Source organism: Malus sylvestris, chromosome 9 (assembly GCF_916048215.2).
Source record: "Malus sylvestris chromosome 9, drMalSylv7.2, whole genome shotgun sequence".
In the NCBI taxonomy this organism is placed as follows: domain Eukaryota; kingdom Viridiplantae; phylum Streptophyta; class Magnoliopsida; order Rosales; family Rosaceae; genus Malus; species Malus sylvestris.
Genome location: NC_062268.1, coordinates 20,363,688 through 20,388,274, shown reverse-complemented (window position 1 = coordinate 20,388,274; position 24,587 = coordinate 20,363,688). Strand labels below are relative to the sequence as shown.

The 24,587-nt window shown below is 39.9% G+C and overlaps 2 protein-coding genes, 1 long non-coding RNA gene and 3 pseudogenes across 5 annotated transcripts in view; 1 reads left to right on the top strand and 5 right to left on the bottom strand.

Annotated features, from left to right (window-relative positions):
* Positions 1-695: 695 nt before the first annotated feature.
* Positions 696-1,541, bottom strand: LOC126634040 (uncharacterized; annotated as a pseudogene).
* A 430-nt stretch (positions 1,542-1,971) lies between these two features.
* Positions 1,972-2,795, bottom strand: LOC126634042 (uncharacterized). Its single transcript, XR_007627165.1, has 3 exons — positions 2,741-2,795; positions 2,569-2,655; positions 1,972-2,473 (listed from the first exon to the last, which is right to left on the bottom strand). It is a non-coding gene; the product is annotated as an uncharacterized LOC126634042 (long non-coding RNA).
* A 4,329-nt stretch (positions 2,796-7,124) lies between these two features.
* On the top strand, positions 7,125-10,735 carry LOC126634038 (trihelix transcription factor ENAP1-like; annotated as a pseudogene).
* A 985-nt stretch (positions 10,736-11,720) lies between these two features.
* On the bottom strand, positions 11,721-13,522 carry LOC126633871 (pentatricopeptide repeat-containing protein At3g16010-like; annotated as a pseudogene).
* A 3,847-nt stretch (positions 13,523-17,369) lies between these two features.
* Positions 17,370-22,506, bottom strand: LOC126634033 (heat shock 70 kDa protein 15-like). 3 transcript variants are annotated; one of them, XM_050304522.1, is made up of 10 exons: positions 22,268-22,506; positions 20,357-21,545; positions 19,997-20,224; positions 19,788-19,883; positions 19,479-19,700; positions 18,849-19,043; positions 18,619-18,765; positions 18,353-18,502; positions 18,143-18,273; positions 17,370-17,993 (listed from the first exon to the last, which is right to left on the bottom strand). In XM_050304522.1, exons 2-10 carry the CDS (start codon positions 21,524-21,526, stop codon positions 17,765-17,767), a joined length of 2,568 nt encoding a protein of 855 aa, XP_050160479.1. In that variant the 5' UTR covers positions 21,527-21,545; positions 22,268-22,506; the 3' UTR covers positions 17,370-17,764. The 3 variants fall into 3 exon arrangements, with proteins under 3 accessions (XP_050160479.1, XP_050160478.1, XP_050160480.1); XM_050304521.1 differs by having other exon boundaries at positions 20,357-21,555; positions 22,277-22,506; XM_050304523.1 differs by having other exon boundaries at positions 20,357-21,544; positions 22,277-22,315.
* Positions 17,370-24,587, bottom strand: part of LOC126634032 (heat shock 70 kDa protein 15-like) — a 50,332-nt gene continuing 43,114 nt past the window's right edge. Inside the window, exon 11 of the mRNA XM_050304520.1 lies at positions 17,370-17,775. Within this exon, the coding sequence (XP_050160477.1) occupies positions 17,765-17,775 (11 nt within the window). The 3' untranslated portion in view covers positions 17,370-17,764. The remainder of the gene's footprint in view (positions 17,776-24,587) is intronic.

Below are 24,587 nucleotides of genomic sequence, written 5' to 3'. Positions count from 1 at the left end.
GCATGTTCTCCGTTTTCAAAATCCTATTGAAAAGGTCAGTGAGCCATGCTATACCTGTCTCTCCTAAAACTTTCCACACTTTGATTGGTATATCGTCTGGGCCCACTGCTTTTCTATGCTTCATCTTCTTCAAAGCTACAACCACTTCTTCCTTCCTGATTCGACGATAAAAGGAGTAGTTTCTACACTCTTCTGAGTTACTCAACTCCCCTAAAGAAGTACTCATTTCATGTCCTTCATTGAAAAGATTATGAAAATAACCTCTCCATCTGTCTTTGACTGCGTTCTCTGTAGCAAGAACCTTTCCATCCTCATCCTTGATGCACCTCACTTGGTTTAGGTCCCTTGTCTTCTTTTCCCTTTCTCTAGCTAGTTTATAGATATCCAACTCTCCTTCTTTGGTATCTAGTCACTTATACATATCGTCATAAGCCGCTAACTTAGCTTCTCTCACAGCTTTCTTCGCCTCTTGCTTCGCTCTTCTATACCTTTCACCATTTTCATCGGTCTTATCCTTGTATAAGGCTTTACAACATTCATTCTTAGCCTTCACCTTTGTTTGTACCTCCTTATTCCACCACCAAGATTCCTTTTGGTGTGGAGCAAAGCCCTTGGACTCTCCTAATACCTCTTTTGCTACTTTTTGGATACAACTAGCCATGGAATCCCACCTTTGGCTAGCTTCCCCTCTCTATCCCACATACACTGGGTGATTACTTTCTCTTTGAAAATGGCTTATTTTTCTCCTTTTAGATTCCACCATCTAGTCCTTGGGCACTTCCAAGTCTTGTTCTTTTTCTCACTCTTTTGATATGTACATACATCACCAACAAGCGATGTTGATTAGCCAAGCTCTCTCCCGGTATAACTTTGCAATCCTTACAAGTTATACGATCCCCTTTCCTCATTATAAGAAAATCTATTTGTGTTTTTGACGACCCACTCTTGTAAGTGATCACATGTTCTTCTCTCTTCTTAAAGAATGTGTTGGCTAAGAAGAGATCATATGCCATTGCAAAATCCAAGATAGCTTCCCCATCCTCATTTCTCTCCCCAAAACCATGGCCACCATGAAAACCTCCATAGTTGCCTGTCTCCCTGCCCACGTGTCCATTTAAATCTCCTCCTATAAATAACTTCTCCGTCTGAGCAATTCCTTGCACCAAGTCTCCAAGGTCTTCCTAAAATTTCTCCTTCGAACTCGTATCCAACCCTACTTGAGGTGCGTACGCACTAATCACATTGATGAGTTCTTGTCCTATTACAATCTTGATTGCCATGATTCTATCTCCTACCCTCTTGACATCTATAACATCTTGTGTCAAGGTCTTGTCCACGATGATGCCAACACCGTTTCTCGTTCTATTTGAGCCCGAATACCAAAGCTTAAACCCTGAGTTTTCTAGATCATTTGCCTTAAGACCAACCCACTTAGTTTCTTGTAGGCACATAATATTTATCCTTCTCCTCACCATAACTTCCACTACTTCCATTGATTTTCCCGTTAAGGTTCATATATTCCACGTTCCTAAACGCATTCTACTCTCTTGAACTCTACCCTTCTGTCCTAGCTTCTTCACCCTCCCCCGTCTAATAGGATCAAAGTACTTCTTTTGTGTCCTGTGTAAAGTTGATAGGAGCATATGCTCCCAAACAACTTTGAGTGGAGTCGTTCAAAAAGAAGTTTCTATGGCCCCCTTACTCATTTAACACTGCATCCGGGTGCCGATGGAGATACAACGACCCTTGCTCACTTATCACTGTGCTCAGGCCACACAGTGCGCCACTTACGGGTGACGCCCTAGCTTTAGCGCGACTTCGTTCTGGATTCATTTTCATAAGGATTCGACGTAATCGAGGAGTGCCGGCTGTCAACTACCTGATGCCCTCCCCCTCCTCCTTTATCCGGGCTTAGGACCGGCAATGTAGGATAAACTTACACAGGCGGAGTTAAAACCACTCATATTACTCCAAGAAGAAAATCAGGAACTACAACAAACAATAAAGAAGATGACGTTATCCAAAGGCAAATAGATAACTGCCCATTTGTTACTATAAAACTACCAAAGTGTAGTCAGTGTTGCTCATAAACTGAAGAAATATATAGGTTACAGAACAGAAGAAACTTGTGAATCTAGATACAACTAAGGCTGCACACCATCATTTTGGATCTTTACCAACACATGCATTATTTTTTGCACAGAAATTTATTATTTACATAGTGAACCAAGAAATTATTCTTGGAGTAGCATAGTGAAGTAAATATCTTTCATAACTATTTAAAGCATTACGGTCCTTTGGTATTCTTTTAACATTTAATGAAACACACAGTGAGATCAAACAAATATACAGGTTCACACCTCCAAATTGGAATGGCAATCCATGGTCACCACAAATACAGCATCAAGACCTCTAAGCTCTCGTAATTTTTCCCTAAAGTTGCCCCCCAACTTCCTTACTGCACCAGTGGTTTCTGAAAGTTCAGGCCAAAAGCCTGAGATCCTGACTAAATAATGCATAAAAATATGTATCATAACCAGAAAACCATAAGCTTCAATAGACTCAGACCTTCAAGAGAGATAATAGATAAGCAAGCTTTCTCCATAGTCAGCAAAGCTATCCATTTTGGGCATAACTCCGGATTTTCCATTTCTCCTTCATCCGCACAACTCAGTTCAGTAGCAACAATTCCTAATTTTATTACAAAATTAAAAGGGCAAGAATTGCAAAGATTACCCACCTTTGTCGCTCACATCACTGTCCACCTCGCTTGCAATCATCTCTAGGGTTTTAACAGAAGAAAAAGATGGATGCAATCAAATCAGAAAATCTCCAAATTCTACATTTTCTTGGACTGGAAAATAAAATTAAAACTGCAAGAAGCAGTAATCTTCGAATCCGAACCTCAAATTCAAACTTTTCTTGTAATTCAAAAATTAAAAAAAAAGGGAAATGAAATTGTTTACCTTGAGCATGATAAAGTTTGTTTGTTTAGATGTTTTGGTTGATAGTTTGGATCGGTTTCTTAGGGTTAGAATAGCAGAGAATGGAGAGGATTTGGACATGTGATTGACGGCTTCAAAGGCTATGTAAGAAATGTAGCAGCCATAACTTCATTAAGTAGAGGAAATCTTGTAGGGTATGGTGCATTGCCATGACTGCTTGCTTAAGGTAGTGATTGACAAGAGACTTGAACAACTCTTTTATCCTTACTACTCCAAATTAAATCCTAGCCCTTCATTTGAGTTTTAAGTGATCTAATCTGGAATGTACATTTGTCACTCACACACTTACACATACATTTAAACTGAAAAAAAATAGCAGTTGGAGGCTAAAACCCTTTCTTCTTCTTTCTTCTTCGATGCAGATAGAAGCCATGCTCGGGAGCTCCGTGCTGCCTTCGATCCTTCAACTTCAGAAGTTGTTTAGCTTCCAACACTCCCTTCTAAACTGCCTTTGGGAGTCATTCCAAGCAATCCCCTTAAGTAATTGAATCTCTCATTCGATAATGCTTTTGTGAAAATATATGCAATTTTATCTTCTGCATTGCAATAGATTAGCTTGATTGTGTTGTCCAGCAATGCCTCTCTCATGAAATGATATCTTCTTTTGATGTGCTTTGTTCTTTGATGAAATACTAGGTTTTTGGTCATGGCAATTGCAGAGGTGTTGTCACATAGAAGTGTGGCTTCAACCTACAATTCACCAAAGTCTAAATATAAACCTTAGCCAAATAGCTTGGGCCGTTGCTTTTGATGCACTCACGTACTCTGCCTCAACTATGGACAATGCAACACTGTGTTGCTTCATAAAAGCCCATGAAAAAACCCTTGAACCAAAGGTGAAAGCATAGCCCGATGTGCTTCTACTATCATCTTCACTGCCACCCCAGTCACTGTCACAAAATCGAATTAGGATAGGTTGACTTCCCCATTTCATACTTGATGCTATAATCAAGTGTTCCTTGCACATATTTTAGAACTCTCTTTGTTGTCCCTATGTGTATCTTGCTAGGATTCTGCATAAACCTAGAGAGTAGGCATGCTGAGAACATTAGATTCGGCCTTGTTGCGGTTAGGTATAATAGACTCCAACAATGCTTTTGTAGAGACTAGCATCCACAGGTTCACTTCCATCATCCTTCTTAAGCTTCTCATTTGCAATTAGAGGTGTAGATACCAGTTTGCAACCCTTCAAACCAAACCTTTCAAGCAAGGTTTTAGCATACTTCCTTTGATGAATGAAGATGTTGTTTGCCTCTTGAATTACCCCAATGCCAAGAAAATGATGCAAGAGGCCTAGGTCAATCATACCTCTTCATCATTTCTTCTTTGAACTCTTCAATCATTGCAGTATCATTTCCAGTGTAGACAACATTATCCACATAGATTGAGACAATGAGTGTCTTGTTAAATAAGAATCAATCTCACTATACCAACCCCTTAGAGCTTGTTTTAGGCCATAGAGTGCATTCATTAGCTTGTACACCTTATTTAGAAATGCTTCACTTATGAACCCTTGAGATTGTTCCACAAACACCTCCTCCTCTAGCACTCCATTTAGAAATGCAAATTTGACATCCAATTGATACAGCTTCCAACGCTTCTTGGCTGCTAGGGCTATCGAGGTCCTTATGGTGTCTAATCTTGCTACTAGTGCAAAGGTTTCATTGAAGTTTACACCAAGCTTCTGTGAGTAGCCTTTAGCTACCAATCTTGCCTTGTTCTTCTGCACATAACCATCTAGGTTTAGCTTCACTTTGTACACCCATTTCACTCCAATCACAGGCTTATCACTTAGTCGATTTACAAGTTCCCAAGTGTTATTATTCTCTATCATTTCAAGCTCTTCCTTCATTGTTCTCTTCTAAGCTTTGTCTTTCTCAGCTTCTTCATATGTTTATGGTTCCACTACACAGTAATTACATGTAGCATATATCTCATCCAAGCTTCTCAACCTCACTAGAGTTGAACTTGGAGTTGTTATCCATGATTGACTCAATTGTGGACTCATGTTTGCTTGATGTGGAGTCCCTTGTGTGTCACCATTCTCTATGGTTTCTTCTTGAATTGAGGTCTCCATAGGCTCTCATGTTTGCCCATTGTTGAGGTTAAGTTGTAGAGAGACACTGTCTTTCTCTGCTACACTTGTTTCCCAATTCCATGTTGAGTCTTCATCAAAGATAACATCCCTTGACAGGATTATCTTCTGAGCTGACAGATTATAAACTCTGTACCCTTTCTCATTGGTACCATAACCCACAAAAACACCCTTGTTGCTTGATTTCTCCAACTTGTGTCTTAGTTGGTGGGGAATGTGAGTGTAGCACACTGAGCCAAACACTTCAAATGGAGTCTTCTTGTCCAATGCTTTAGTAGGGCACCTATTCAATAAGTACACTGAGGTGTTCACAACTTCACCCCAAAATGTATAGGGCATGTTCTTCTCATGCATCATAGACTTAGCCATTTTGACTATAGTCCTATTCTTCCTTTCTGCAATGCCATTATGTTGTGGTGAATATGCCACTGTGAGTTGCTTCTCCAATCCCACATCTTCACATAATGCATTGAACTCAAGAGAGGTGTACTCTCCTCCCCTATCACTTCTTAGTCTTTTGATTTGGTATCCACTTTGCAATTCCACCATTGCCTTGAAATTCTTGAATATTATGAATACCTCAGACTTAAACCTCATGAAGTACACCCAACACATTCGTGAGTAGTCATCAATGAAGGTTAGGAAATACCTGTTTCCACTGATTGTTGTTGTTTCCATTGGTCCACACACATCCGTGTGAATCAATTCAAGTAGCTTTGTTGCCTTCCAAGCCTTTCCAACTTTAAATGAATCTCTATGATGCTTTCCAAACACACACCCTTCACAAGTTTCACTACATTGATCCAACTTTGGTATACCTTGTACCATTTCATGCTTTTGTAGATTTTCTAAACTTGTCATGTTTAAGTGACCAGCTTCTTGTGCCGTAGCTTCATAAAACTTGTCACACTTGCTTTCCTTGCCACCTCTTCTAGGTACTTCAACATAAGTGGAAAGCTTCTGTTTTTCACTTCCACTCTAGTCACTAGGTTTGATATGGACCTGTCATCATAAATCTCGACCACAGTTCCCCCAAAGAGTAGGAAAAACCATGCTTCATCATTTGACCCACACTAAGTAGATTCTCATCCAATCCAGGCACTAGCATCACCTCCCTTATGCATCTTCTTCCTTTCTTGGTGTTATTTTGACAATGTTTCCATCTCCCATTTTCATTTTTCCTGTAAAGTTTGTGTCAATGTCAATGAGTAATGACTCATGTACAGTCATGTGATTACTGCAGCCACTGTCAATGTATCACACTTCAGTGTTTTTCTCCACTTGGTTTGCAAAGTTCACTTGCTGCACATTCTTTGATCTGCAATCCCTCATGATGTGCCCGAACTGGTTTCATTTGTGACATCAAAACTTGTCCTTAAACCAACACTCCCCAAAATGGAATTTTTCATAGTGCTTGCATTGCTGCTTAGTTCTTGGAACTTCATTTAAGTTGCTGCCTTGGTTAGGCCTAGGGTTTTGATACCCCTTTCCTTCCTCTTTTTTTTTTTTTTTGTTACCCTTCCACTGTGGTTTTCATTTGCTTGCATTAGCTTGACTACTAGATCCAACATATAGTGGTTGAAATGCTTTCTCAGTGGCAAAATCTGCATGCCTCTCGAGCCTTTGGTGACAAGCTCTTAAGGGTGCCATTACATCTTGCACACTAAGAGTTTCAATGTCTTTGGTTTCTTCAATGACACTTATTATTGAATCATAGGGCTTAGTCAAACCGATCAACAGTTTCTGGACAACTCTCTCATTAGGAAATTCCTCACCATGTGTTTTCATCTTATTTACAACATCAAATAGCCTAGTAAAGTAATATTTCAACAGCTCATTTTCCCTTATTCTTGTATACTCGAAATCTCTTATAAGGGATTGAAGTTTTACCTTTCTAACTTTGGTGTCTTCTTTGTACTCTTGCTGTAAAACTTCCCAAGCTCCCTTTGAGTTGTGTGTCTTCCTATAAAGCATCGACCTTCATCTCAAGTAGTTCATACCCGTGTTGAACCATATCCCATATATCATAGGACTTGAAAATGGTTGTCATTCTTATTCTCCAAAAATCATAGTTCTCCCCATTAAAGACTGGAGCTTTTAGCTCACTGCTACTGCTTGATCCTTTCATTTGCAGGGTTGTTTGTTGATTGTTGTTGTTGAGGACACTATGTAGGTGCTCCTAAAGATCTCAACTTGCACAGATTATGCCCAGAAAGTTGTAAGATCATAAACTAAGCTCTGAGGCCATGATAAAGTTTGTTTGTTTAGATGTTTTGGTTGATAGTTTGGATCGGTTTCTTAGGGTTAGAATAATAGAGAATGAAGATGACTTAGAGATGTGATTGACAGCTTCAAAGGCTGTGTAAGAAATGCAGCAGCCATAACTTCATTAAGTAGAGGAAATCTTGTAGGGTATGGTGCATTGCCATGACCCATACTTGCTTAAGGGAGTGATTGACAAGAGACTTAAACAACTCGTTTATCATTACTACTCCAGATTAAATCCTAGCCCTTTATTTGGGTTTTAAGTGATGTAATCTGGAATGTACATTTGTCACTCACACACTTACGCATACATTTAAACTGAAAAAACTAGCCGTTGAAGGCTAAAACCCTTTCTTCTTCTTTTTTCTTCGATACAAATAGAAGCCATGCTCGGGAGCTCCTTGCTACCTTCGATCCTTCGACTTCAGAAGTTGGTTAGCTTCCAACAGGGCATAGAGGGCTTCCTACAACCAATTGTCAAGACTTGTGTTTGATCTACATACATGTCAAGAATAAAATTTAAAACTTTATTACATAAATAAATAAGCAACCAAGAATGGCAAAAAAAAAATCATCAATAAAGGAGCAAAACAATAAGTAAAATAGCCTTCTAACATCCTTATCACACAAATATGGAAGCAACAAAGCATGGAGAAACAATCTAGCGACAGAGGGATATTCAAAGGATGTAAAGCACGACTAAAACCCAATCTTGCTAAGAAGAAAACAGCAGCAAAGAATGAAGAAACACATAAATGAGCACAGTGCAACCCCCTAAGTAATAAAGACACAAACCTGACCCTAAAAATGTACGAAACAGTCCACTAAACAGACCAATCTTCCAAACACCCAACTAAACAGTTTATAAACATCCATTACAATTTTATTAAAAAAAAAAAAAATTGTCAATCACAGTTTTAACAAAGCAAATGGGAAACCAAACAATAAACAATGATTTTTGAACATTCTTTTACCTGTTGAATCAGAGGACAAAAATGAAAACCCAATTTCTCCTATACCTCCCTCAGACATCCTCTCTTCACCAACCTCGTGGGGTAACCCGTTAACCCCAAAAAATGCACGACATGCTCTCGGCCCTCTCTCCTTCTCCCTGTCTATCTGTCTCTCAAAAAGTGGGAAAAAATCTCTAAATATCTCTCCCACTCAATTGAAACCATGTTTTCTGCCCCCTCTCTCACTCTTCATCCTTGTCTAAAAAATTCAACAAAATCCCTAAATCTCTCTCCCACCCAGTTGAAACCCCTAGCTTCCGCCTCTCTCCAACCTGTCAGTCCCTCTGCCCCCCTTCTCTCCTCCCCCAATGACCTTATGACGGATGCATCACCTATAGCCACACCCACCAGCCCCTGAGCCAAAATTCCCGGCGATCCTCTCCCTCTAACACGACAACCCTCCCGTCCCCTTTTCGTTTCTCTCCATGAGTGAAAGATCACATCTAGCCCAAATACCCAATAGCCTTTCTGAAGCCTAGCACCAAAAGACCTAAAACCCTTTCTGAAGCCCAGTGGCAATTTTGCAAATAACGTTAAATAAGGAGGAAGAAAGACTCAGTGGCACTTTCGTAAATAAAATGAAATCGAGGCAAAATTGCACACTGCCGTTCCCCCTTCTACTTTAGACTAAAGTAATGCATTTAGGAAGATAAATTTGGTAAATTTTAACTAGAAGGATGGGGTTTAGGTTTACTTCCCAATTTTGTTGACCTAAGTGTGATATATTCTCTGATTGTGACTTTCTTTGGGCAATAGTTTGTTTTGAGGAAGATTTTGATGTTGGGTTTGCTGTTTTCGTGTTTTTTTAAAACGAAATGCTAATTTGGAGCTAGTTTAGTTCTATGAAGGAGAAGAAGTTGTTGGTTAGATTTAGAATCTAGAAAGGAAAAAGAATAATGGGGGTGTAAGGAGCTTAATCCCGAAATGGCAAAACTGGTGGTTTCGAACTAGGAACTAGAGTCTTTTTGGGTTATCTTCTTTGAGGTTGTTTTGTTGTTAATCTTGAGTTCATGTTGAAATGGATGACATCGAAGACGACGCAAGGTATCTTCTAAACCTGTATGGTGGGATCACCAGCAGAGCTATGGTTCTTCGCAACGCCAAAAGCTCCCTGCTCGTGGTGGTGTTCCATATCCTAGGCCAGTCGGTACTGACTATGCCTATGATGAGGAGGAAGATGAGACTGATGATGATGAAGAATTGGGTGAGGAAGAAGAAGATAACAATGGTCAAAATGGCTATCCTTCTGTTCATAAAGGTGTTGGGGATGATGATCACGAGGATGATAGTGATGATGAATAGGGTGAGGATGATGAAGAGGATTATAAGATGATGGATGATGATGATTTGAAAACGCACCCAAAGAAGTGTAAGTTAAAGAGTTTGATTTCAAGTTATGAATTTGCTCCTCGTTTGCCAGTTCCTCATCCTCTTGCTGCTACACCTTCTGCTCCAAGACATTCAATTGGTGGTCAGAATAGGCTTATAGATTGGATTGAATGTGAGACTTTTGTGTTACAAGATGCTTGGGGTGACCCGTTCCTTCAACGTGGAAAAAAAGTCTTTGCTCTGAGGAGTGGCAAGAGGTTGCAGAGAAAGTATCAGAGGTGTCCAAGATTGAAAGGATAGACACACAATGTCGCAATCGGTTGGATACGTTGAAGAAAAAGTACAAGAAGGAGAAGGCCAAGTTCACAAAGTCTGGTGGTGCCACTAGTAAGTGGGTTTACTTCACAAAGATGGATATGTTGATGTCATCACTACAACAGCAAACCGGCCTCTCTTATTGTTTAGACTCAGGGGAGTAATGTTTTCATGAACCCTAAAGTGTATTTAAACCGTGCAAATGGGTTGGATGAGATGAGGAATAGTCCAGGAAATTCTAAATCAGCTGAGGGAGGGAACGACGATTCAGATGGGCTACCACCCAAGAAGAGGATGTATGGAAGGGAGAATGATGATCGGGGTTCCTTTAGATTGCTTGCTGATTTCATTCAAAAGTTTAGCGACATATATGAAAAGATTCAAAATAGTAAAAGGAAATAGATGGCGGAACTAGAGAAGAAGAGGATGGATTTCCACAAAGACTTGAAACTGCAAAAGAAGCAAATTATGAAGAGAGTGCATGCTGAGATAGCGAAAATACAGCAGGGCGATGACACGGAGAATGATAACTCTGTCGAAAATGCTAGCGGGTAATATCGGTATCTATCTGTAATATTAATGGGTTATATTAACTGCAAGTTGTTGTTGTATCAATTGGGGAAGATGTTATCCCCTTTCTATTTCTTTTAAGGAAATAAGTTGTTGATTTTGTATCATATATGGTAATTAGAAATTAAATATTTCGAATTACTACTGGGTTGCCTCCTTTGTTTCCCTTTTATTCCAGTTTGAGTTGGAAATCATGGGATTGGAGTAATATGATAAGGGCCTATCGAAAAACAATTTTGTTTTTAACTTTTAGTTTTCATTCGTCTTATAGATACATGGGAGAAAGAGTGTCTGTGAAAAAATGAGAAAGGAACGTATATGTAATGATGTGAAAATTTGAAAACAACCCATTTTCGCGTGTTTGTTTTCATATAGCATCTTTTAGTTCTCCTTTTCACCACCTCCCTTCATCCTTCTCTATTCTTCATTTCTCCCAACTATTTCTTTATATCTTTAGCACAGAAAATGAAAACTAAAAACTAAATGGTTATTAAAGATGAAAATTAAGGAGTAAGCGATGTTTGAAAGGCCTGTTTTTCTAACACTCATCGGGCACCCAGCTGCACTCTATGCTTGTGAGAGCACAAAAAATTCTAAATATTTAGTTAGGAGTATAGATAGCTTGAATACGAAAAATTGCAAATACTCGGTTTGGAACGTTAGATGGCTTGATGAGGAGCATCAAAATTGCTACCCTTTTCAGCTGTAATGAGCTAAATTTGTCCAGCTCCTGTATAAGTAACATGAGGCCGTGCAGATTATGAAGCCAAACCGCAACCCTCATTCAGGTCGTAGTAGCTTTTGAATGTGGTTTTCTTTCCACTTCCTGATAGTAGGCCGGCATCTTTTCCAATTTCGGTATAAGAGGAAGTTCTATAACACGTCATCTTTATAATGACCAATAGTTTTTTCCTTTCTTTACCAAGTTCCAACCTCGACGATACTAAAACTCTAGAGGATGCAATGCTGCTAAGCTGTCAATTAATAGGGTGTATGACCTGCGTAAGAATTAGTCACTCATGAGTGAGTTCACACTTTGCTTGTTCTTAAGAAAGTCTCCAACCATCCTAAATCCGAAACAATCATTAAAACTGGCTGTATGCAGAGTGCAAGTGCCTCGACACTAAACTATAAGAACAATTTTACTAGTGAAAGAAGAGAAAGTAATATCATACCAAGTCCCATTGAGGAAGACTTATAAACATCATCGACCTTGCCAACCGCTTCAAGAATTGATGAGTAAGTAATGAGATCATATTCAAATCATTTCGAATCCCTTTCATCAGTTTTGCAGCCTCTTCGAGCAAACCAGCTCGGCTTAGACGACCAAGAATAGTGTTATAAGTAACTCATCCAGTTCAATCTTAGAATGCTTCGTTTTGGAAAACTTTTCCAAATCCTGATTTGGACCACCCGTCCTAGCCAAGCCGTTAAAAATGATATTATGTGAGTTTAGGTCGAGAATGCAGTCGTTTTCTTCCATGACTTTAAGCAAGGAATGTGCTTCATCTATCATATCAGCCCTCATGATCCCTGAGATGAGTGCATTATAAGCATACACGTCTGAAGTGCATTCGATTTTCTTCATCTCGTAAAAAAGATCCAAAGCGTCATCAAGACGCCCACATTTCCCAAAATGTTTAATCATCACACCATACACCCTAGCACTTGAACGACCTCAGTTTTCTTTCAATTCTTGGAATAACTCATTTGTAGCTTCGTACAACTTTGCTCTTCCAAGATTGTTAATCAAGCTGCAATAGGCACTTGGACAAGGAGGAAAACCCTTTTCATCCATCTATTCGAGAAGCAACAAAGTGTTCTCCACTCTATTTGTTTTTCAAAATCCATCAATAAGAATTGAATAGGTAAACGAACTGGGAACAATGCCATTAACTTTCATCTTCTCAAACCATGTAGCTGCCTCAGAAGCTGGAGATCTAGATTCGAATAACGCTTTGATTACAATGTTATAGGTCACCACATTAGGTGTGCAATGCAAAGATGACATCTCGTTGAACATCTTAATAACATCTTCTATATGACCTTCCTTTCCCAAAATGTTTATCAAATTGTTCATGAGCACAACATCAGGCTTACAACACTTCTCTCATAAGGTTTTTGTATATAGCATAAGCATCGCCTACCCTCCTCGCTCTGCCAAGCCCCTTCATCAATTCCGTATAAGTAAAAACAGTAGGCGGACACCCATTCTCTTTCATATCCCGAGCTAGGCTTCAAGCTTGCTCAACCGTCCCTAACTTGAAAAAAATTGCCAATAAGGTAGTGTAAATCTTTGCAGTTGGATGTAAACCATTATCCTTCATCTCATCAAACAACCTAATGGCGGAATCATCATGACCCAATTTCTCTAATGCGGATATCAGTGCACTGTATGTAACCCTCGTTACACATCTCATTGTAGAGCTCATGGACCTTGTCATGATGCCCTTCTTGCATCAGCATTAAGAGCATGGAGTTGTAAGTATTTGCAGTTGATTTGAACTTGTGGCCTTTGATCTAGTAGAAGACAGATGGTGCGTTGTTCACCATCTTAGCCCTGCCCAAGATTCTTATGATTTCCGATAGTTTAGCCGGCTCAATAACACGTGCACTCCGAGCCATTTCTTAGATGGTTCTCCATATTTCACCAAACGTACCAGCCTCTTTCAAGTAGTGGATCAACGCCATGTAGGTGGTTGAATCATGTTGGAAATTCCTTCTTTTCCCAGCCCACTTGAAAAACTGAACTTTAACATTCACTTCCACTGTTCCACATCAATCATGAGGACCGTGAGAACCAATCGTTGATCCACTCTAAGCTTCAGAACTTCCAGCGCCTTTTCTACATCAGGTCCCCAGTTGAAAATTTTCAAAATCTTTATGAAACTCGCATCTAACATCCTAACTGAAGGGTCCTTCCTTGACATGTTTCTACTCATAGGAAAGTTTGCTCTAGGCAACTAGAACATTTTAACTATCTCACTTTTTGCTTAATCACAACACAGAAATAGGTTATCACACAACATTCAGTACGAATATTCAATCAAAACCCAATTGCACCAAAGTTCGAATCCCCCTCCTCGTATTTTAGATGAATTTAGAGTAGATTATTCTGACGTTTGTATAAAAAAAATCGAAGAAACAAAACACAGAAACAGGTTATCACACAACATTCAGGAAGTATATTCAATCAAAACCAGTTGCACCAAAGTTCAAAGCCTCCCCCCTCTCATATTTTAGATGAATTTATAGTAGATTATTCTATCGTTTGTATAAAAAAGAAATTAAAAAAAAACAAAACCCAATTGCTAATATAGCAAAATCTTATCAACCAAATCAAAAACACAAACAACAAAGAAAAACAAGTTGCAGAAAATTAAAAAGGAAGCAAATGCTTCACATAAAATTAAGCTCAAATGGAAGCATAGACAATGTAGATTACCTATTTGATTAATTCTGCCAGAGAGATGAGCAGAGGTTGATATGCATCGTGTTTGGGTTAATATTTGAACATTGGACCTAGATGATGGAAAGCCCAAGGATGCCAACAAAATGGGACTTGCCCGAAGCACAGATACAAGCCACATGCTTACCACTAAAGTGACAAGTGATGAAGACTATCCTACTACCAGCCAAAGAACATTTTCTAGTGGCATTCCAAGTAAAAAGATGATGGATGACTCAGTACCCTTTAGATGATTTCGGGTAAGAGCAATGTTACAGCAGTCGAGCTAATGTGCCTATAAGAGGAAGAAAAGGCCCCATAGATAAGGACACTCAACTAATCAAACAAACAAACATACAAACTCTGCTCTCAAGCTAGATTTGCATTCAAAAGCTGAAATCAACCCAAATTAAGTCCTTTTAAGCAACAAGCTATCTCTTGTCTAGTTTAGAGCTCTGTTATCTCCCTCAGTGGTGTAGTATCGATTCCCTTGTGTAAACTTGTTTACCATCCATCCCTTTTTAGCATATAAACCTTGTAATTTTAAAGAGAAGTAACTGCAAAAAGTTCAACCTTGCTATACAAGGTGAAATCTTGCCCGAAGCTCTTTGTTTGTTTTCTAAGTTAATAGATCTATTACTTAATGCACTCTCCAGTATGTCTTCAAGTCATATCCATCTGTTTTACTACTTTAAGAATCTCATTTGTATCTGGATCCGTTTAGTATAATGGATATGTTATCATTAAAAGCAATCTATGACCGCTTAAGGGGCTCTGGACTCCCTTTATTCGAACATATAAGATCATGAAAGAAAAAGAACTTAATGTAGACTTAACCCATCTGCGACAATCCTTTGATAACAAGAAGTCAGAGTAACTTGGGGCGCATGTAATCGACTTAAAACACTCTTGTTCTACATCTGCTATACTAAGATAGCAGTGGCACGCCTAGAACTCAGTTAGTTTTGATTGCGAGCCTCAAGGCCTACACCTAAGGCCCCACAAAGGCACTTTTTAGAACTAACTTTATCCTCTTCTTATAGCACATCAACAAGAGCCCGACTACACATCCAAAGTGTCAATCCCTTGGGGAGTTGTGCTGTGGTCCGAGGATCCTTCTCTAGAGAAATCTTCGCCCGACCACATCGCTCCAAAGCAAACAAATTTGCAACCAATTTTACTATAATGCACGATGTTTTGCAACCGAATTTACACCTCCAGATCAGAGTGGATGATTCCACTCATGCTTCGTCTATAATAATGTTGTTCTGGACGGCCTTCAAACGAAAATCTTGAGACAGAAGCTGCTGTTTCAGAGTTATAGTGAAGTAGCAATCGCGCCGGTGTCGTTTGAACAACGACAAGAGAAGGACAGAGGAGGTAGGAAGGAGTGAAAGCAGATATCAGAAGAGATAGGAGAGGGAAAACCCCAAGACAAGACAATGGGAACTATCGTTGCTGTTGTTGTTGCTGCCGCTCTCTAGTCTCTAATTACTTTTAATGTGATTTCAATAGTGTTATGCAACGGTATATCACTACCACTAGACCTGTAAACGGGTCGGGTTTATTGGGTTTGGGTCGAGTTGAACCCGACCCGTTAATTTAACGGGTCACCCGAACCCAACCCGTTAAGCTAACGAGTCACCCGAACCTAACCCCGTTAAGCCTAATAAGTCACCCGTTTCACCCGTTAACACCCATTAACAATATTCTGATTTGTGGACTCAACACAAATGGGAAATCCTGTAAAGAACTCGTATACAGTTGCTTTTAGTTTTAGTTTAGCTGATCTCAATCATTTCACTCGTCAATGTCATCACTTCCAACCTGCTTCCTAGCTTTCCACCATCTCTCCCTACTATCGCTGCTCCAGAAACCATATCTCCTTACTCACCCCTTATACATTTTTGTAATAGTCTTAACGATTAACGAAATCCAACTCGTACTGTGATGGAAATTTAAGAATCAGAGAAAAATAAATCAACTTTCCCACATCCATATTTAAAAGCTACGAAATTCTAATAAAAAGTACGAAATCTACAAAATCTACGAAACCAAGAACCAAAGCAGGAGAAACCGATAAACAATCGGAACCCATTCATCAAACCTGACAAACTAAGGATACCCAGAAACTAAAACGATGAATTATTGAGAAATGTAGAAAAATCGGAACCCATTCTTCTAACTTACCGGAGAGAGGGTGGCAGAACTTAGTGAACGGCAGCCAACTTTGAGGAAGAAGATGAGGGAGAGAACGGCGCCACTCAGTCGGGTTCAAACGTGAGAGAACACAGAGAGCTAAGTTTTCTATTCCAACTATAAAATTACACAAAAGTCCTTCTTAACTGGTGTTAACGGGTGCTAACGGGTTTCGCGGGTTGACCCAAAATGATCCGTTACTTAACGGGTGACTAACGGGTTGGCCCGTTAACAACCCAACCCGTTAAGCACTCACCCAAATACTAGTTTTAACGGGTCGGGTCGGGTTCAAAATGCCAGCCCTAACTACCACCACCACTATATTATCCACCATCTCACCATCACCACCCTTTGGACCACCATATTTGACACCACCACCTCCCACCACCGTTGTCATACTACCATATCCTCCACTGCCATCCCCCTAGCCACCATAGCCTGCCACCACCATATCCACCATCTCAGCATGGCCACCATATCCGCCACCACCATCACCACCCCTCGTATTATCTACTGCCATAGCCCCACCACCATGGTCATCACCACTTCCATCGTCTCACCATTGTAGCCACCACCACTGTCACCATCTCGCACCATCACCAAATTCACCCATTATCCTCTACATGACCGCTACCACCTCCACCATCCCTACATCTCAACCACTATTTTTACAACCATCCCTTATAATAGTTGTTAATACAACCACCATCTACCGTTGTAACAGTTTAGTCTCTTAATGATCGTTCCCGCTCTATAGGTAGCCCTGTCCCTATTATAGCAGCGTAATCACCAACTTCTGATTAAACCTACTTGTAACGGTGGATCTTATCTCTATTAGAAAGATAATTCAGATACAAAATGTAGTTTTACTAGCATCCACCGCGTGCTCCATCTTCGAAGTTCCTGTTACAATTCTCATCTCGCCACTCAGTACTACAAAAATCATCTTTGCCGGTGAGAACGGAAATCGAAAAGCCAGTCTCAGACCTAAACCCACACTTCCACCGGGCGACAATGAAAGCGCACTGAATGTTGCATCGACGAAGAACCTTGACGCATATATTTGTATAACAACAAAATGCTACTATAAAATTCAAAGCCTGTCCTCAAGAGCATCAATGCAAAATTCGTAGAACAAAATCGAGCAATTTTGGAGATAAGTTCAAAGATACAGGAAGAAAGAGTATCAATGACATATGTAAAACAAGATTAGAATGAAAACGTATCGGTCTCCATCCCATCATAAGGGGGGAAAGAGACCCCGAGGGTAAAATTTCTCTTAAAAAAATCCGGAATTCTAGAGACCGATTGTACCAATAATTAAAAACTGACAGACCACAAGCAGATAAAAGGCTTTACACCTACAGGTATATCATCCATTTAGCACACCACGGGCCTCTCCCTCTCCGTCCAAACCGTGTTTTAAGGCTCAAAATGAAAGTGTATTATGCTAACGAATCAAATCCTGACCATAAGAACAACCGAAACGCTATAAGAACCATAGAAAGGCGGATACTCTACAGAACTACGCAGAACCTTGTGGAGCTTCTGGCTTGTCGGTTTCCATTGGTTCTGTAGTAGCCTGTGGGGCCTCATTGTCGCCATCAGCAGGATTCTCCATGGGACCGGGATTGGCATCTGCATCTCCGCCCTGAGGTTGCTCACTTCCCTGAGGAGGTGGGGTTGGTGGAGTTTCAGGAGCAGCTGGCTTGGCTGGTGCTGGTTTGGGTTTCGTCATTATCGGTCTGCAGAACCTGTCAACAAAAGTGGATATAAGAAAAGGTTACCACTGTCAGATATCTCAAAGGCTTCCAAAAGACTTTATGAATAAGCAAATAGGTTCTTGTTGTCTAAGACAACCAGTTCGTCAACTAAACAAATTTATCAATGCAAGAAATAGTACCTGTCAACTGCTTCAGCCTTCCGTCTCACATCAGCTGATAAGAGTACTGGGTTGGCATATTTGGGGAGCAGATCCTGTTGCTGCTTTTTCTCTCTTAACCAGGCCTCAGCTTCAACACACTCGTTCAATACCTAAACAACACGAAAAGAATATTGTGAGTTGAAAAGGTGGAGACTGGGGAAGGGGAAGACAGCTCATCGAGTCCCTTACCTTCTGTTTATCGGCCAGATCAATGTGTTCAAATTTTGCATCATTTGATGCTGCAGCTTCTCTGTAACTATTGACACAGTAAGCAAGTTGATCAATCACTGTTCCCCTCTCCGCATGCTCCTTGACTCGATCTTCAATGGGGTCACCTTGCTGGAATTTGAAAAATTCACCAATGCTCAAAAGAATCAAAACCAACGACATCAAGTTGGACAAGAGAAAATAGAGAACTTCGCACCAAAACACATTAAAAAGAAGAAAATCCTCACCTTCTTCAGCTCCTCAAGTTTGGCAATGTAAACTCCTTTGGTTTCGTCTTCACCATCTTCATACAGCCAGTCCTCCACCTCCTGAAGTCTAGCAATAAACGTTTCCCTCTCAGATTCAGTGACAAATTCATGATACTTGTCATTGAGCTGGCAATACAAAAGAGAAATTTAGAAAAAAAAAAATGGCAAAATAAAAAGGAAAATGTGTCACGAACATACAAGCAAACTACCTTGTTTCTCATGTCATAGACGTATGCCTCTACAGCATTTTTCTTGTCTTTTGTTTCTTCCATAACACGGTCTTGTAAGGCCATTTCAAACTCCTTCTCAATTGCCTTCTGCACTTCATTTGGTGGCATCCCTCCATAAACTAGCTCTGTCACAGGAATGTTTGTTTTCCTTACCTTTATCTTTTTAGCATCAGCCTGCATTGCAAAAACCAAGACATTAAGAGCACAGAACCCACAAATAGAACCAAATAAAACCACTGATAGCATTTGACCATTCCAAAACTGAATTTTTAAACAACACTTAGTACTGTCCATCATCCCTTATCTTCTCTGTGGTGACATTAAATGTAGATTATATGAGTTAAAGATTATGATGACTTTTGACAACGCTTCCCTGTAGTTAACGTGATTGAACATGAAAAGAATGATCACGGAAAAGCTTAGCACAAGTGGACTATATCAAAGCAAAGCGTAGAAAGTTAGGCATAAGTCATTCATTTCCCTAGTCCCACATATAGCTGACTCAAATTGAGTAGCTAAACACTATTTGCCCCCCCCCCCCCCCAAAAAAAAATGTTGCGGTCCAGGAATATAACAAATGGAAAAAACACATGAATCATGAAAACTGACCTTCGCATCAGTTTCCATTTGCACAGGCTTTTCCCCGGACTCGGGAACAACATTTTCAGCACCTGGAGCATCAGCAGTGTCCTTAGCATCTTGCATGCTCACATCAGTCTCTTTGGTACTTGGGGGAGCCACATCACTGGGTGCCTCATCAGTCTCCATCTTAGCAGCCTCCTTTGTTTGCTCTTTTGTGACAGGAACCTCAATTTCTTCTTCTTCCAAAAGCTACAGCATGTGAAGAAAAACAAATAGAATTAGAAAGATAATCAACCAAAGACATCTTGAAGCACAAAATGCTTTTAACAATCTTACAGTTGCTGAGTCTACAGACACAATCCCATGCAGATTTAGGCGAGCTTTGACCTTTAGTTTTGCTCGCTCACTTTTAACAGACTGGAAAGGACCAATCTGCACATGTATAGTGTAGTAGAATGTTAGGAAATATCTGGCAGATGACCTAATAGCGTTGAGAGAAATTAGAGCGCAAAAGTTTAAGATCCAATATTCAATCTGCCACTCACCGTATATGTGCTGATTTTTGCATGTGCCTGCAAATCACTATCATCAGCATACTGCACATCAACTGAAAAAGTACCCGATCTGAAAAATGTAAGGGCCTTGATACTTGGGATAGGATTTCCCTTGGGGAAAACAAGGGTATTTTGGTTGTTCTCAGCTGCTCCGTTCTGAGCGTCTGGACCAGAACCTTTCCAGGACAAGGAAATTGAAAATGGGAAGCTCTCATTAACCTTCATATTAAATGGGATAGCATTAGTTAATAACAAAACATAATTTTTTGCAAAAGCCAGCAGGTCAGACAATATACAGATTGATTCAACTAATGGAAACAAATTCACAGACAAAGCAAGAGTTAAACTCACCTGAAACTCTCTAACTTTGAATGTTGGACTAAGAATTGCACATTGCAAAGCACAACCCCTGGCAACGCACTCACTTGCATTCATAGTTCGCCTAGGCTCCTTTTTGAAGAAATCTGTCAATATCTTGATTATAGCAGGAACACGAGAGCCTGAACCGACAACCTCAACTGTGTGAATGTCCTCTATTGAAAGCTGTGCATCAAGAAGGGCCTTCTCCAAAGGTCCCTTCACACGTTCCAAAATAGGAATACTAATCAGCTCAAATTCATCCCGCTTAATAATTCCCCTAACATCCTTCTCTTCCATTAAACACTCTATATTCAAAGGTACCACAGGATTTGCACTAAGCATCTTCTTCAACTTCTCACAAGCGGTACGAAGGCGAAGGCAAGCCCTTGCATTCTGTAAAACATCAATTTTGTACTCTTCCTTGAATTTTGCTGCAAAGTGGTGGAACAGTACTTCATCAAAGTCCCTACCTCCCAAAGACTGGTCAAAGGAATGAGCCAATATTTTCAGCTGCCCTTTCTTGAAACCAGCAATGCAAACTTGCATGCTAGCATGCCCAACATCAACAAAGGCAACATTCAATTGGTCATTTTCTGGTAAATCCGTCTTGTAAATACCATAAGCCAAAGCAGTTGCTGTAGTTTCATGGAACAAGCGAAGAGGGTTCAATCCAGCAATTTTTGCTGCATCCATAACAGCTCTTCGTTGGAGATCAGTAAAATACACTGGAATCCCAATACAGCAATCGACAACAGCTGCATTGAGATTCTTCTCGGCTATGATTTTCAGATCAGAAAACAGCATTCCAAGAACTTGGGTAGGTGTAAATGTCTTTGCTTCTCCCAAATAACGGGCATGAATCAATGGATATCCATCAGGCCCTTCAGAAACAGCAAAAGGCAAGGACTTGATATCCCTCTGCAACACAGGATCAGAGAATTGCTTACCAATCAAGCGTTTAATCTGGGAAATTGTGTTCTTGGGGTTCATCAATGCGGAAGCAGCCCCAGCTGTCCCAATGAACCGCTGCTTCTCACCGAAACAAACAAGGGCCGGAGTTTCACGTTTGGACTCATCATTGAGCACAACGTCAATACCCCTCTGCCTGGCTACGGCCACAATGCCGCTCTCATTACCAAAATCAAACCCCACCACACTCATCCTTGCAGAATTTTAAGTCTGGAAAATAACTAAGACCCAAATTTAGTAAACAACCGAAACTAAAATTCCAAATCATGTAAGAATCCACATTCACTAAACAACTGAAACTGAAATTCCAAATCAAGCAAGAACCCACATACACTAAACAACTGAAACTCAATTCCAAATAAATAACACCAGTTCAAACAAAGCACAAGGGAAACTACCATTCAATCATAGAAACAACCAAAAATCGGACAATGAATATCTTCACCGTCCTCAAGGTGATTACAGTATCAGAAATAAATAATACAGTAGCTAAAGGAAACAGAAAAATAAGACCACAAATTACACCTCCGCAAATCTTGGACAAAAACCCCTGTCCCCATTCAAATTACATAACATACAAAACAATAATGTTTAAAAAAATTAAAAATAACCGATCCTAATTGCAAATTCCAACCAACGCTAATCACCCAAGCAGTCTGTATACCCCATGATTATCTAATTACCAGAATCTGCTCAAACTAATGTAATCATATATTCACCGAATCTAGCTCAATCCCAAATATAGACACCCCAAAAGATTTAAGCAAAAAATTGAATCGAAGCAGAAGGTGAGGTAGTTCAACACTTAAAACCCCACGGAGGCTAAACCCAGAGTAAAATGTCCAAATCGGGAAACAGTAAAATCTACATCAGATCTAACAACATTTTTACATAGAGATCTGATTCGATGCAAAGTCTAGGGTTTTAGGGAGTGTACCGTACCTCGAGGGAGATCCACAGAGAGTCTGAGGACGCGAGGAGCGAGAGGGAGGAGAGAGAGAGAGAGAGAGCTTCGGTAGGGTTTCTCGAAGCCTCTGCGGGAACGCTTTTGTGGAGAAACAGAGGAGGTTGCGAGACAAAGAGCTTCCGTAGGGTTTCTCGAAGCCTCTGCGGGAACGCTTTTGTGGAGAAACAGAAAAGGTTGCGAGAGAGAGAGAGAGAGGGGAGAAGAAGAAGAGATGCTCAACTTAATGAGTTTTTTTTTTTTTTTTTTTTAAGAATACTAATGAAAAAGTTTTGAAAAAAAATTTAACGATAAGGACCAAATAAATGATAAAGTGAATTGTATTATGATTGACTTTTTAGTATAAAAATGAGGTTTTTCGTTAAAGTAAACGGTACTAGAAGTTTTGCGTTAAAATTCCTTTTTTTTTTTTTTCGTTTGTATAACTTTCGCATGTTATATATTTTTTATTGTAGGAAGAAATCTTAGATTAATTAGTCAATATCGTGTATTGATATTTACTTTCTTGTTTAGTTGTTAATTAGCCTTATTTGTAGGCAATAGAATCGGATAGTATCATGGTGGTTTTTGTATAAAGTTGTAATTCTTTTTTAATGAATATATACGGAAATTCATTCCTTAAATCTAAGCTTCTTATGATGGTATCAGAGTGAACGATATCTGGGAAAATAAAAAACAAAGAAACAAACACAAACCCTAGCAAACATAGCCATGGGCGACAAACCAGACAAGTCAATCTCTTTAGGCATGACTTCGCATCAAAAGTGGGAAAATCCCAATCACCCACTTTACCTCCACCACTCGAATCAACTTGGTGCAATACTTGTGCCATAGCCTATTGTGGAAGATAACTAAGGTACATGGGCTCAATCCATGACCATAGCCTTGACGGTCAAAAACAAATTAGGGCTTGTTGATGGAGCGATCAAGAAGCCAAGTGAAGAACACTTTGAAGAATTACAACAATGGAATCGATGCAACAACTTGGTGAAAATGTGGTTGCTTGGTTCCATGTCAAAGGAAATCTCTGGAAGCGTCATGCACTGCAAGGATGCACGGCAGATGTGGCTTAACCTGCAAGAAAGGTTTTATCATGTGAACATTGTCCAATTATTTCACATAGAAAACGAGATTCACGACTACATACAAGGCAATATGACGGTAAGTTCGTATTTCACCAAACTGAAAAGCCTTTGGGATGAACGAGACGTGCTTTGTTCTATCCCGACTTGTGGCTGTGACACGAAGAAAGAGATCACCTCCTACATTGAAACCTAGAAGACGATGAAGTTTCTCATGGGTTTGATCGAATCTTACTCTACCATTCGCAGCAATACTCTTCTTCTTGAGCCTTTGCCCACTATAAACAAGGCTTATTCACTTGTCCTTTGCCATGAGAGGCAAACCGAAGTTTGAAAAGGAAAGAGCATTGCCCAACCAAAAGCTATTGTGTTCGTTGTGAAGGGTGCTGGTTGAGAGAATGAATCCGAAGAAGGTGGTCTACGATGTGGAAAGTGCAACAAGACGAACCACAGCACAAAGAACTGTCGTACCCATCTTAAATGGACTTTCTGCAGGTGGAAAGGCCATTCATATGAGTATTGCCGCAAAAGAAAATCAGCCACAAAAATCGAACCAAGTCGTTCTTCCAAGGGAAATCAAGTTGTCGTGACCAACAAGGAGGTGATGTCCAATTTTCCATTATCTGAAAAAGATTGCAAACAAATCCTCCAAATGTTGAATAAGAACATATCATCTTTTGCCAATCACGCTGGTAATTCCTCACATCACGAAGACCTTTCAGGTAAAGCTTTTTCATTTATACATCATGGCAAGAAAAATGTTTGGATCTTGGATAGTGGTGCTACAGATCACATAGTTTGCAGTCCCGACTCCTTTACGTCCTCAAGGCCCATTAAAAATCACACCGTTGAGTTACTCAATGGATCCATTGCCACAGTCACTCATGTTGGCCAAGTTATTTTTTCTCCTAACCTTATTCTTGACAACGTCCTTTGTGTTCCACTTTTTAAGTTAAATTTAATCTCTATTAGCAAATTAACCTATGATTCCCTCTCCATTATGATTTTCTTAAACCATTTTTGTGTTATACAGGACTTATTCTTGGGGAAGATGATTGGGATGGGAATTGAATGGGAGGGACTCTACTATCTTGATCCACCAAAGAAATGAACATGCAATGCCGTCTAAACCACTCATTCCAGCTTTTGGCATCAACGCCTAGGACACCCATCTCATAAAGTTACCATGTTACTTCCTTTTGTCTCC

Coding starts and splice junctions, on each gene's coding strand:
- LOC126634033 (XM_050304522.1), bottom strand. CDS start 21,526: ATGAGTGTGGTGGGGTTTGATTTTGGTAATGAGAGCGGCATTGTGGCC. Junction 19,044..19,478: donor AAATGGAAACTGATGCGAAG/GTCAGTTTTCAT, acceptor TTTGCAATGCAG/GCTGATGCTAAAAAGATAAA. Junction 18,503..18,618: donor AACTTGAGGAGCTGAAGAAG/GTGAGGATTTTC, acceptor TTCAAATTCCAG/CAAGGTGACCCCATTGAAGA.